The sequence below is a fragment of the Adelges cooleyi genome, unplaced genomic scaffold (genome assembly GCF_023614345.1).
Source record: "Adelges cooleyi isolate 19-005CV unplaced genomic scaffold, UGA_ACOO_1.1 ACOO_flye_CR_arks_rails_tigmint_CR_PRNA_9, whole genome shotgun sequence".
Classification (NCBI taxonomy): Eukaryota; Metazoa; Arthropoda; class Insecta; order Hemiptera; family Adelgidae; genus Adelges; species Adelges cooleyi.
The window spans coordinates 3,097,343-3,109,759 of record NW_026096579.1 but is presented as its reverse complement, the minus strand read 5'-3'; the positions used below and the strand labels follow the sequence as shown (position 1 = coordinate 3,109,759).

Genomic DNA, 12,417 nt, shown 5'->3' with positions numbered 1-12,417 from the left:
TTTTGTATGAAAAATAAATATTAAAAAGAATTAATTTTACAATGAACACACGTTTTACGTTACTTTACTTCTTGTTTGTGAATTACTTGGTTAAATACAAAATGATGCTTTTGTTGTTTGAAAGGACGCAACACCTACCAATTTTTTTATTTTTTTTTAAGGCAGTTTTATCAAAATCTTAATTTAAAAAAATTAAGTGTACTTTTATTAAATACAGTTATGAGAAGTATTCGTAATTTATTATATTTCTTTTTGGATTATAATACCGTTTGTTACTAACCTTTTTAAATAATTGTCTTCATTGATATAGGTCAGCTATTTTACTGTTAGCTATTGTCCTGTTCTACTTGTAGTGTCTTAAAATTTTGATGACATTTAAAAAATAATATAATACTACGATGGACATCATCGTTTTTTATGTTTATCGATAAATAAGATTATAATATTGTGTTTTTGAACACTGATGCCTTTCTCTAAAATATTAAAATAACAAACTATTATATTGGAAAATATTTGTGTAGATACAGCAAAACTATTTGTAGTATGTAGTTTTTGTCTTGACTTCATGTCATAGTTGTATAAATTAATTAAAAACGTTTTAAAATGTACAACTATAATACTATGTAAAGGTAATCAAACATTTTTTTATATTTTGTTATTCGTGCCCCATCTAAATTTTAACTGGATTAAATGATAAGAACACGTGACGCAAAACCTTGAAGTCCCAAATCATAATGCTCAATTAGCTATAATATAACAATAATATTAATGGCAAAAAAAAAAAATGTCGTTGATATCATGATTTAAACATTAATAAATTAAACATTAATAAATCCCAAAAATATAAAAAATATTTTTTTATAATAATTTTCAATGAAAATCAAAATTGATTTATTCCAACTAGTAGTCCACTTTCACACTGAGGCGTTTTCGATCAGTCAGGTAAAAATACATTATAAATTATCATTCTAAAACTGTTATTTTAAGTAGGATTTATTATTTTAGTATGGCATTATTGCATTCTATTCACTAAATATTGTTGAAATAATTCCTGTTCGATACTTTGAGCTATTTAAGAGGGCGTCGCACCGGTGATTTTCAGTGGTAAAAACATGTTTAAGCAGACTGAAAATAACTCGCTTAATTTTGGTTTTTAAGTAAAAGCACCCGTTATAAAATTAAAAGAGAACAATATTCCGCAGGGCAAGACGGTGCGTTTTTTTAAAAAAATTCATTTTTTGAAAAGTTATAGTCATTTAAAAATGTTAAAATAGTCGTTATTTCTAAACTATGTATTGAGCGCTATACTTGGAATAATGAAAAAAACGCACAGTCTTGCCCTCCGAAATATTGTTCTCTTTTAATTTTATAATGGGTGCTTTTACTCTAAATCCAAAATTAAGCGAGTTATTTTCAGTCTGCTTAAACAAGTAGAGATGAAAAAACATTTTTAAATCGCTTTCCAGGATGCTGTGATAGTCCAAAAAATAAATTAACTACCAAAATAGAGCCTTAGTTATTGAACTAATAATTACACATCACAGTTTAACATTTAAATTAAGATTTTGTAAAAAAATTAGTAGGTTTGTCTATACCTACTTTACTCCTTAAAAATGGGCGGTGCGACGCCCTCTTAAGAATTATTAATTAGAATTACTTAATTTTTGTTTTTTTTTATAGGATTTATTATTACCGTGTTATTTAATATTTAAATCATGATACCAACGAAATATTTATTTTTTTTACTATTTTTATAGGTTCCATTAAAATTATATCTAACAAAATTTTAATTTAAATCGCTGATTTTAATATTTTTTGTTATTAAGCTAGTTGAGCACATGATTGTGGTTACGAAGGTATTGCGGCAAGATATATCTTATACCGCTGGTCCAATTTCTTTACGTAGGTAGCAAATCTGAATTATACTTTACAAGTCAATCTAATTGAACAAGCTTAACCCTTTCACTCCGAAATAAAAAATAGAACACCCTAAAAAGTAAAAGTGGTATGAATTTGTAACTAAAATATACGGCACACTATTACGATTGGAATGCCCAATAATTATAATTGTAATATAATTATAATGCCCAATAATAAACACATCTAAATTGCTAATTTAGTAACTAAGAGCAATAAAGAAACTAAGAGGTTTTCTCACTAATTCAATCTATTTGTCCTGGAGAAAATAACTCAGTCAAAAACATTTTTTTAAGGTAAAAAAAATCAAGTATAAAAAAAAGAACATTTTATTTTAGTTGAGTAAAATGTGAATTTTGTTCAAAACTAATCCGGACCCTCGATTAAAACTCGAATCTGGCACTCAACAAAGAGACGCATAAGTGTTGACCTTTTTATGTTACGATAAGATTTAGTATATGGTTTTGGGTCATTACGCATTATATTATTATACATCAATGTAGGTCCTACCTGGCCTAGGGACAAAACTAGTATGCTATGAAAATACAAATTTACCTAGGAAATATTACTAAGGTCAAATCTTCAGGGAGTACGGACACTGTATAGCCGTACTTACTCTTTAGGAAAAAATCCTACTTACAATATTTAAAACACTAGACAAGCATTTGAATGTATGGAGAAATGTTTTACTTAAAACAATAAAACTTACTTTGGCAATGTACGTCAACAGTTAGCTTATGTGTTAGTTGACTATTTTAATATCTTCATTGATTTAGTATTATAATATTGAGTTTTCTATACAATGAATGTATCTTGAATTATAAATACATTATTTTATTTTCCAAAATACTTTCTATAAAGTCTTTGTGTGAGGAAATCGGGCATATAATTTTATGGGGCCTTTAAAAAAAAAGGGATCCATTAACACGACTGTATAAGTTGTTATTTATACTTACAGATTATGTTACACATAATTCACCTCGACGATATAGTTCATGTTTACAATGAATATATATATGCATAATATGGCCTATGGGCTATAACCATTAACCACAAATCACAATGCTCATTAATAATCATCGAGTATAAATCAATGTTATTATAAATACTTGGTTATCAAATAAATAAATAATATTTAGTATATTTATACATATATAAATATATGACTAAAAAAAATAGCATGTTTAAACAGAATTTTAATTTAAAATCCATTTGATCATTATGAATATACCTACTCAACGTGGTGCCTGTTGTTTTGTATAAAACTCGTTGTGTACAATGTATTTATTAGATTCCTAGAATTGCACGTCTTCCGAAACAAGTTTTGCACCGTATCCGGTGTCGTGGGTAAGTTTGACGAAGATAAAAAAATATTCTCCCGTGGCGTTTTCTCGGCTCATCCATATTTTTACCCAACCAATTACTAAATCTCCTTTTTTTTTTTTAATTTGAAAATAATAATACTTCAACTTCCACTACAGCCTGTACCTACCTACTTAGATTTGATTTGTTTTCATAGGTACGTTTCTGTTTTTATGTATGTACTCTAAAAGTGTATATTATCATATTCAGGTTATGTATTTTGGTATTCGCATTCCCAGATGCGAATAATAATTCAATTATTATAAATTCAATTTATAATATTTATTATTATAAATTCAATCGACGGTGATTGATAATATTTGTTAATTTAGTAATAATTAAATAACATTGTCCCTGAAAATAAGTTTTTGTACGATATTTATTTATATAATATTTCGTTTAAAACGCTATTCATCTAACTGAAATGTGTAGATTATAATATTGATTAGAAGTTTTTTTAGGCCTGTCAAACGATTTTCAAAAATCACACAGTAATAATAGGTATAAGGTTGCAGTGTACCTATACAAAATATTGGACACATACGAGTACAAAAATCCTATTCGTATGCTACGGTTTCTATATACCAATTCAGATTATACCTAGCATACCCAATTTTTTAAAATGAGTAAAATAATTGACATCCTCTTATACCTATTTTCAACGTGCTACCTGGTCGTCTTTTTCGAGTTGTCATAGTATGAAATATGAATATACATAATACTTTATAGTAATGACAAATGACGTTTTAATAACATTTCAGCCGATGTATTTTTCTATTGATTTTCAAGATAAAATTTCAGTCAAAATCTCGAAGAGCTACGCCGGATGGATGGTTGCTGTATTTTTGGGGAATTTTAAGGGATTTTGGGGTGTCTAAACCGACTATTTTTGTTAATGCCAGGTAATGCCTCGTACGTTCATGAATCATCATATTTTTTTCTCTGGTGACAGTGGCCTATAATACTGTGCGAGAGAGATGTAAAGGAATTATTTACCTGTGCCTCAAAGTAATTTTCATAAGACGGGGTTCAGCCTTATAATATATAAAAATATATTAGGTTACTTTCTAACTAACAGTGTATTGTCTCATCTGTGTGTAGTATCTAAACTTACCATCTAGTTAGGAGGGCGTCGCACCGCCCATTTTTAAGGAGTAAAGTATAGGCAATTTTTTACAAAATCCTAATTTCAAGGTTAAACTGTGATGTGTAATTTTTAGTTTAGTCTCTATTTTGGTAGTTAATTTATTTTTCGGACTATCACAGCATCCTTGAAAGCGATTTAAAAATGTTTTTTCATCTCAACTTGTTTAAGCAAACTGAAAATAACTCGTTTAATTTTGGATTTAGAGTAAAAGCACCCATTATAAAATTAAAAGAGAACAATATTTCGGAGGGCAAGACACGTCTAGTGTCATCGCAAATACATTGTACTCCATACTAACCGGAGGCCAGTGGTTTTATTAAGAAATTTGAGTTATTTCCATCGGTGATGGAAATATATTATTTTACACATGGTGTAGGTGTACCTACGCGGATTTTGTATAATATACATTTTATATTATTATGTTGTACGGCGATTATTGTAAAACGTAGTTATTCCAAACGAAACCGCGTTTAGTACGAATGTTTTTTTTTTGAAAAGAGACTGTTAAAAAAAAAGGAAAAAAAAAAACAAAATGTTTATATAGCCGTATTCGTAGGTAAAAAAACCCACGAGAAAAATCGGTCGAACCAAACACGTTTTTAGGGTCCACGTACTACGGTTGCCACGCCGTAGCCACTAGCCGGCATACACGCTTGAGTTTTGCCCCTCCGCCCCGCGGCCGGTGCGTGCCGCGTTCGCCGCCATACACGCACGCACGCACGCACGCACGTACGTGCACGCTCTCCCACTCGGCGGCAGTCAGCGCATTCGGCACATAACTCAGCGGACCAGATCAGTGGACCCCCGTGCCGATAACAGACGTTTTGATACTGTTGTCCGTATCAGTAGTCGCTAGTTTCGCGTATTTTGTGTGTGTCTCCGTGTAAGCCGCGACAACTGCAACAAAGCGACCGCCGCCGCCGCCAAATAGGACACAGCCGGGTTGTTTTCGACGACCAACAGTTTCCAAAGCGAAAACAAAAAAAAAAAAATGGCCAAACCTTTCTCGTGTAAGTATACTCGAATCGCCGTGGCGGCCCTCAGACCGTTCGCCGTCCGTCTTTTGTCTGCTTCCGCGTACAGTTCAAAAGGATTCCCATGTAAGACCCGACGTGTGTGTGAACAGGATTTTCTAAAATCTTAATATCTCATTTTCCAGTAATTAATATGTCGCGTGATGTCAAATTTGATTATGCCGTTTGTCGTTTCGTCACCGAGCGGACATGGTTGTTCTCGTCTACCTACGGTTTTATAATTTTTTTTTATTTTCACAGTCTCGTCGTTAGACGATTAAAAGATTTTTGTCGTTTTGCCCACGAAAATATTGTCATCCGTTGTCTCGTAAAATTATCACACAATTCCTATGAACTTGGAAATTGGCTATTGTTCAATGAAAATAATTCATTAACGACGACCCTAGGTTATTGCGTTTCATAATAATTGCATTGCGGATCTATCAATGCGATGACTGTAATCAGTAAAATGACAAATCGATTGTTAACTTATCTCTCCCCCCCCTTCTCGATATCAATTCATAATAGCTGTAGACTGTAGTAAACCTTTTATACAATATACTATAGATTTCTAAAATAAGATCATAATATTTTTTTATCAATCTGGTAAACCGTTGTTAATTAAATGTTTCAAAGCAGTTTAACGCTATTTGTTCGAGTAATTACACTGTTTAATAATAATTATAATTTTAGGAACTATTCATTATAATTGTTTGATAACACTATTTATAATCTTAGTAGTAAAACAAATTGGTGATAACACCTATTTTTTTTATCTAAATCAGGGGTCGGCAGTTAGTTTCCAAGGATAATTTGAAAGAAAAATTTTCGAGGTCCAAAAAATACTTAAGTTGTAATTATTTTTGTTTAACAACACAGTAAAATATTTTTGGCGGTCCATAAATTTCCCCTCCGCGGTCCGAATCCGGACTGCGGGCCGCCTATTGCCGACCTCTGATCTAAATGTTTGTTTAATTTACTAATTATTGTTTTACTAAATGATTTTTTTTATATTACACTAAATGAGTTAAATTTATGCAAGAAGCATGGTATAATAAGAGTTATCTATAAACCCAAAAATGTTATATTCATAATTTTACAATAAATAACTATCTTGAGTCTAAGGATTTAGTAAAATATATGTTATAAACTGTCATAATATTATAAAATCGTTTTTACAATGATAGTTATATTTTCTTTATTAGTAGAAAATGTTTATAACTTATATTTATTATAATAAGAATATGTAAAATAATTGTAGTCTACAAGTGTACTAGACGTGACAGATTGATTGAAGGGAGTTTCCATATATCATTATAGAACTCGAAAGTTATATAATCATTATAATATCTACAGGGTTGGCCACAAGACTTGAACATGCAGCCATGTTAGGGGATTCCATAAGCCTTAGACAAAACAGTTGTAAAATATAAAAAATGAACAAGTCAATTATTTTACATTTAACCAATACATTTTGTATTGGTTAACTTGTATTAACAGTATATTATTTATAATATATAACATTTTATTCTTAATTCAAAAGTATATAACTGAAATATTATTTTTGATGTGCAATTTATATATAACTTTAAATATTAGTTTGTGTGATAGGAATAAGATTAATGTATATTCACAATGTTAAATATGTAAATCTTTTGTCATCTTGACACAATATAACCTTACGTTAGTAGTAGTAATGTTTAAAAATGAATGCCAAATCTATTTATAATATAACTAACGGTCATTAAAAATAACTAATTAACATTATTCAATAATTTTATTACATTTTTTCAATTTTTAAAATATACTCCCTTAATAATTAACGCATTACTTCCCAAATATTAATATATGTGAAGGTGTTTCAGTTTCTTTCAAAATAAGTCAAATATTAACTTGTACGCCAATTTTTTTTTTTTATTAAAATTTTTCATTCTGGATTTTGAGAAATCTATTTATTTAAAATTCTATTCTAAGTTTTTATTCTATTTCAAGTTAAATAAGTAACATTTTGTTGACTTAATATATGTTTAAAATGCTCTTAGTTTTTTTATTATGAAAATATAATATTTTCTTTGGTAGGTTATGTTTTGGTATTTGATATCCTATGTGTTATTTATTGAAAAACAGTACTCAAAATACTCTGTGTACAAAATGGTGGTGACGGTGGATGAAATCATTCCCGTTGTTATAGTACGTAGAATCATAAGCAAAAACTAAATTGCCTCTTTGATGACATAGAATTGATCAATAGAAGAAAACTTTTAATAATAAAACTAATTTACCGTTACTGTGTCCAATGGAAACACATTGAATAACTATACCTAAGATACGTGTATACTAGATGTGAATAGTCACTGTCTTTGTTACTCGCATCAAAAACATGATTCTTTTGATAAATTGTCGGGAGTAGCTGCGCATAAATTCTGTTTTGTTGTATTTAGGAAGGTTCAAGGTTGAAATATATATATATATATGTATATATATATATACACCCATGTGTATGTGTATTGTCTCCTCAATGAATATTATCTTTTGAAATTCTTTTTTTCATCATTTTTCTCCTCCTTATTTTACTATGGGTTGTTACTATTGGTTTTTATGTATTTATGTATGCATATTCTAACTAAAAAATACTTAATTATAAAATTTAATAATTTGTGTTTTTAGCTGTTGTCAATGAAACCAATGTAGCCAAATTCCGAGAAGCATTCTACAGTGATGCCAAAAATGTTTTGGCCCAAAATGCATGCTCACGTGTCAGTCCAACAGAAGTGAGCACATCAAGAGACAGAGTTCAAGAATGCCATCATTATTTTTCTAATAAAGTAAAGCGATTGTATTTATTTTTGTATGAAACATATAACGTTTATTGACAAAATATTTTTGTTTTGGTTCAGATTGAATCTGAAGGCAAACCAATAACCAGCCAGAGGAGTTCGGGACGCTGTTGGATATTTGCATGTTTAAATGTGATAAGAGTACCATTTATTAAGCAGTTTAATTTGGAAGAGTTTGAATTCAGTCAAGCGCATGTATTTTTTTGGGATAAAGTAAGTCTATATTATGTACTATATAATGTTGGGTTGCATAAGGGTTTTGTACTGTATCCAATTGAAAAAAGGAATATTTGAATATAATGTGACCTTGGCCTGATTCAAGGGTCATGTTATAAAAAATGAGTCCCTTCAACACCTGTTTGTTGTTTAAATTATGTCTCTAGAAAAATAACTTTTAAAGGACAGGGCATTATACAAGCGAACAATTGTGAGGGTCCTATACTAGAATTTTCATGTTACCTAATTTTTTTTTTAACAACCCATTTTTATGCATATGGCTTTCATCATGGTCATGATTACATAAAAACGTACCTACATCTATTCTATGAGGTGATGTCGATACTATTCTTATATTTATTATATATCTGTCTGATATTCAGCTGAGGCAAGTGCCAAACATTCAGATAACAGTTGAACATTTTAAATAGTAAGCCAAGTTTTCCACATAAAGGTTTACTGTCTCAACTCTCGTTGAGGGTTGGTTAATAAAATAATTGTATTCATATAATATAAGCTTTGATGACAGTTCCAGCGATGTTATAACTTACAAAAATAGTAAAAGTAATCTCAAATTTGTTTAATCACTTTTTCTAAGTATTAAAAATAAAACTCATTAACAAGTGACAAACACAATTAGGAACACATTATAGTCTTCATAGTAATTTTTTTATATATTTTTTATTTATTGATTCATATATTGGTGAAATCATTTTCTTAGAAGTGATATTATCACTTTCAGTTATAATTTTAATGATATTTATTATAATAGTTATATACTAAAAGTTAACCTCATCTTTCGAATATGTATGTATGTATACATATATTTTGTATATTTCTGGATTCGAGATCTTTTGATGGCCATCATTTTTTTTATTAGAAGTAAAAAATAAAAAATGAGTAAATAACTTAATAAAACTTAATCAGTATGTCTAATGAATATTAGTACAGTGAAACCAGTCCAAGACGGAGCTGGATAATCCAAAAAACTGGGTAACATAGAATTTGAGCCCGGTCCCGACATACCGCTTAGCATGTGTCTTTTACTGAATGAGATGGAAAACTGGTTAATACCAAACTTTCTTTCTATCTATTCTTCTCTTCTGTGATTGTTTCATCTTGGATAGGGTTCACCGTATGTTACTATTTTTATTTTGAGTTACAAACAACACACTTATATTTGTATTCATATTAATTCAGATTGAAAGAAGTAATTATTTTTTAAATGCAATCGTTCAAACGGCTAAAAGAGGTGAATCAGTTGATGATAGAACTACTGCGTGTTTACTCTCTGTAAGTTCATCACTAAAATAGTTGTATTTCATAAAAATAATTTAAATATTTTTATTTAATAAAGAAACCGATTGAAGATGGAGGTCAATGGGATATGTTGGTCAACATTATTACTAAGTATGGGCTTATGCCAAAGAAAAACTTCCCAGAATCGTTTAGCTGTGAAAGTAGTTCTACTGTCAATATCATATTGAACAGCAAGGTAGTATTTTAAAACAGTGTCACATTATAAAAAGTTATTCTGCTAAACCATAATTTTTTTTTTCTAGCTCCGGGAATACGCCATTGTGTTGCATAAACTTGTTAGTGATAATGCTACAGACAATGAAGTCAAGTGCAAAATTGAAGAGCAAATGGAAGTCATCTACCGAATCGTCGGTATTTGTTTTGGTATACCTCCAACTACATTTGAATGGAATTACTATGACAAATCCAAACAGTATCATTCTGTTGGGCCTATATCTCCATTGGAATTCTACGAAAAACACGTTAAACCCATTTTTGATGTAACTGAGAAAGTATGTCTAATTAACTTCACTACATAATATCCTAACCATTCATCAAGTATTTATATTCTACAATTTTTAGCTTTTTAGCTTAAAGCATGACATTGGAAAAGTCGGCTAATTGGTATATTTAAAATGATCTAATTTTTAAAGAAAATGAAATAAATACATTCATTTGCTTCTTATAAAGTTTTCTGGGAATTATTTTTCTTATTTAAACTATGTTTAAGATTATCTAAAACTTCAAGTGCGACTATTATCATACTTAAGAAAAAGTAAATAGTCCGCTTCTTTAAAAAAAGCTAATATATCTGTACATCAGAACTAGCCTACTAACACAAGTCACATTATGCTAAATTTTCAGTATGATAATAAACATAATAAAAAAACTTAAGTTGTCTGCCATTTGCAATTATGAGGACTTACATAACCCTAGTAAATTATAAAAAAAGAATTCTTAACAGAATTATGTTGTTATAGCTTCATGTAAAATTAGATTTCATATGCAAAACTGTTATAACCCGGAAATCGCCATTTTTGTTGTTGTTTGGTTGTGAGGTACAGACATATTGGAAGCCTTTACAGAATTAAAATCAAAAATTTCTATACATTTTTCTAATATTTGTAATATTGCCTACTGACGTAAGTGGCAAAAAATACACGCGATATAATTTTACAAATATATTTTATAATTTTTTATTGTAGATCCGTCATAGTTGATTGAACCGACAGTTCAAATAACAAAAAAATAATGAGTGTTATTCTAAATTACATTTTTTTAAATGTCAACCACAACTTCATATTATATTGTCATAATAATAAAAAAAAATCACACATGATTAATCTGTCATGTATGGTTTTCCATTAAAATTGGGTAAAATACTTGATGTACTCGGTTTTAAGTGCAATTTGCTTTATCAAAAATGTATTATTATTAAATATTACCATTAGGTGTGTTTGATTTCGGATCCGAGACCTAACAACCGTTATGGAAAACTGTACACTTTGGACATGTTAAACAATATGGCTGGAGGGCGAAAAGTATTATACAACAATCAGCCTGTTGAAGTGTTAATTAAGGCAGCACAAGAATCAATTATCAAACGGGGAGAACCAGTGTGGTATGGCTGCCAAGTTAGCAAAAGATTTTCTGACAAACTCGGTCTAGAAGATTTAAAAATGTTAGTCAATCGTCCACACTTAACGAAAATTATTAATACCCGTGCTTGCATGCAGTTTTAGTTTTAATTTATCTATACATTTTTTTATTTTTACTTTTTAGCCATAATTATCAATTAGTATTTGGTACTGATGTTTCGGTCCCAATGACCAAAGCTCAACGTATGCTTTATGGCGAGTCGGCCATGACACATGCAATGGTGTTAACGGGTGTCAATTTAATCGTATGTATATATATTTTAAATATGTATATTTATTTTATCTTACCAACACATTCAAGTCTTGTTTAGTTACACTGAAAAACATAAATGTAATTTCTTAGAACGGCGAACCAAACAAATGGAGGGTTGAAAATTCGTGGGGCGAAGATCGTGGAGACAAAGGGTACCTTATGATGACGACTGAATGGTTCAATGAGTATGTATTTGAAGTTGTTGTAGACAAGAGTCTACTGCCAGAAGAAGTTTTGGCCGTGTTCCAACAAGAACCTCAAGTACTGCCCATTTGGGATCCTATGGGAACTTTAGCATAAGGATGAACTAATAATATATTTTTATAATCATCTTAAATATATAAATAAATTATATTACACATTTTGTAAACAATATATATTATTTAACTACTTTTTTTTTTTTTTTTTTTTTCAAAAAAATGTATACAACATAAGCTACGAGTAGAAGTATTGTTCAAAGTATAGAACATCCACATGTATTTATACTTCTACCAAAGATAATAATTATTTTAAACGTTTTCGTATTTGTTTATCGTAATAAAAAGAAATTAACAGAAGTAATCTATATAACCAAATGATATAAGTAAATTTAATTATATTTTGTAATTTAATATCAGTTAACGTCCATTTGTTAGATTTACATTTAGCAGTATAACCTTTTTGATGATCATAAAATAATATATTATTGTTAACTAAGTTAACAATAATACGCCAT

The 12,417-nt window shown here is 29.5% G+C and overlaps 1 protein-coding gene across 2 annotated transcripts; it reads left to right on the top strand.

Annotated features, from left to right (window-relative positions):
* The first annotated feature begins 5,209 nt into the window (after nucleotides 1-5,209).
* LOC126846089 (bleomycin hydrolase) lies at nucleotides 5,210-12,094 on the top strand. Of its 2 annotated transcripts, none has more exons than XM_050585210.1 (9): nucleotides 5,210-5,436; nucleotides 8,107-8,264; nucleotides 8,337-8,489; nucleotides 9,693-9,785; nucleotides 9,850-9,987; nucleotides 10,055-10,303; nucleotides 11,243-11,472; nucleotides 11,574-11,694; nucleotides 11,793-12,094. In XM_050585210.1, exons 1-9 carry the CDS (start codon nucleotides 5,418-5,420, stop codon nucleotides 12,000-12,002), a joined length of 1,371 nt encoding a protein of 456 aa, XP_050441167.1. In that variant the 5' UTR covers nucleotides 5,210-5,417; the 3' UTR covers nucleotides 12,003-12,094. The 2 variants fall into 2 exon arrangements, with proteins under 2 accessions (XP_050441167.1, XP_050441166.1); XM_050585209.1 differs by having other exon boundaries at nucleotides 5,210-5,526.
* The last annotated feature ends 323 nt before the right edge of the window (nucleotides 12,095-12,417 follow it).

What these genes read in the sequence shown, in the direction of transcription:
- LOC126846089 (XM_050585209.1), top strand. Translation starts at nt 5,418, where the DNA reads ATGGCCAAACCTTTCTCGTGTAAGTATACTCGAATCGCCGTGGCGGCC. An exon ending in ATCATTATTTTTCTAATAAA is followed by an intron (nt 8,265 to 8,336) that starts GTAAAGCGATTG and finishes GTTTTGGTTCAG; the next exon opens with ATTGAATCTGAAGGCAAACC. An exon ending in CTACTGCGTGTTTACTCTCT is followed by an intron (nt 9,786 to 9,849) that starts GTAAGTTCATCA and finishes TATTTAATAAAG; the next exon opens with AAACCGATTGAAGATGGAGG.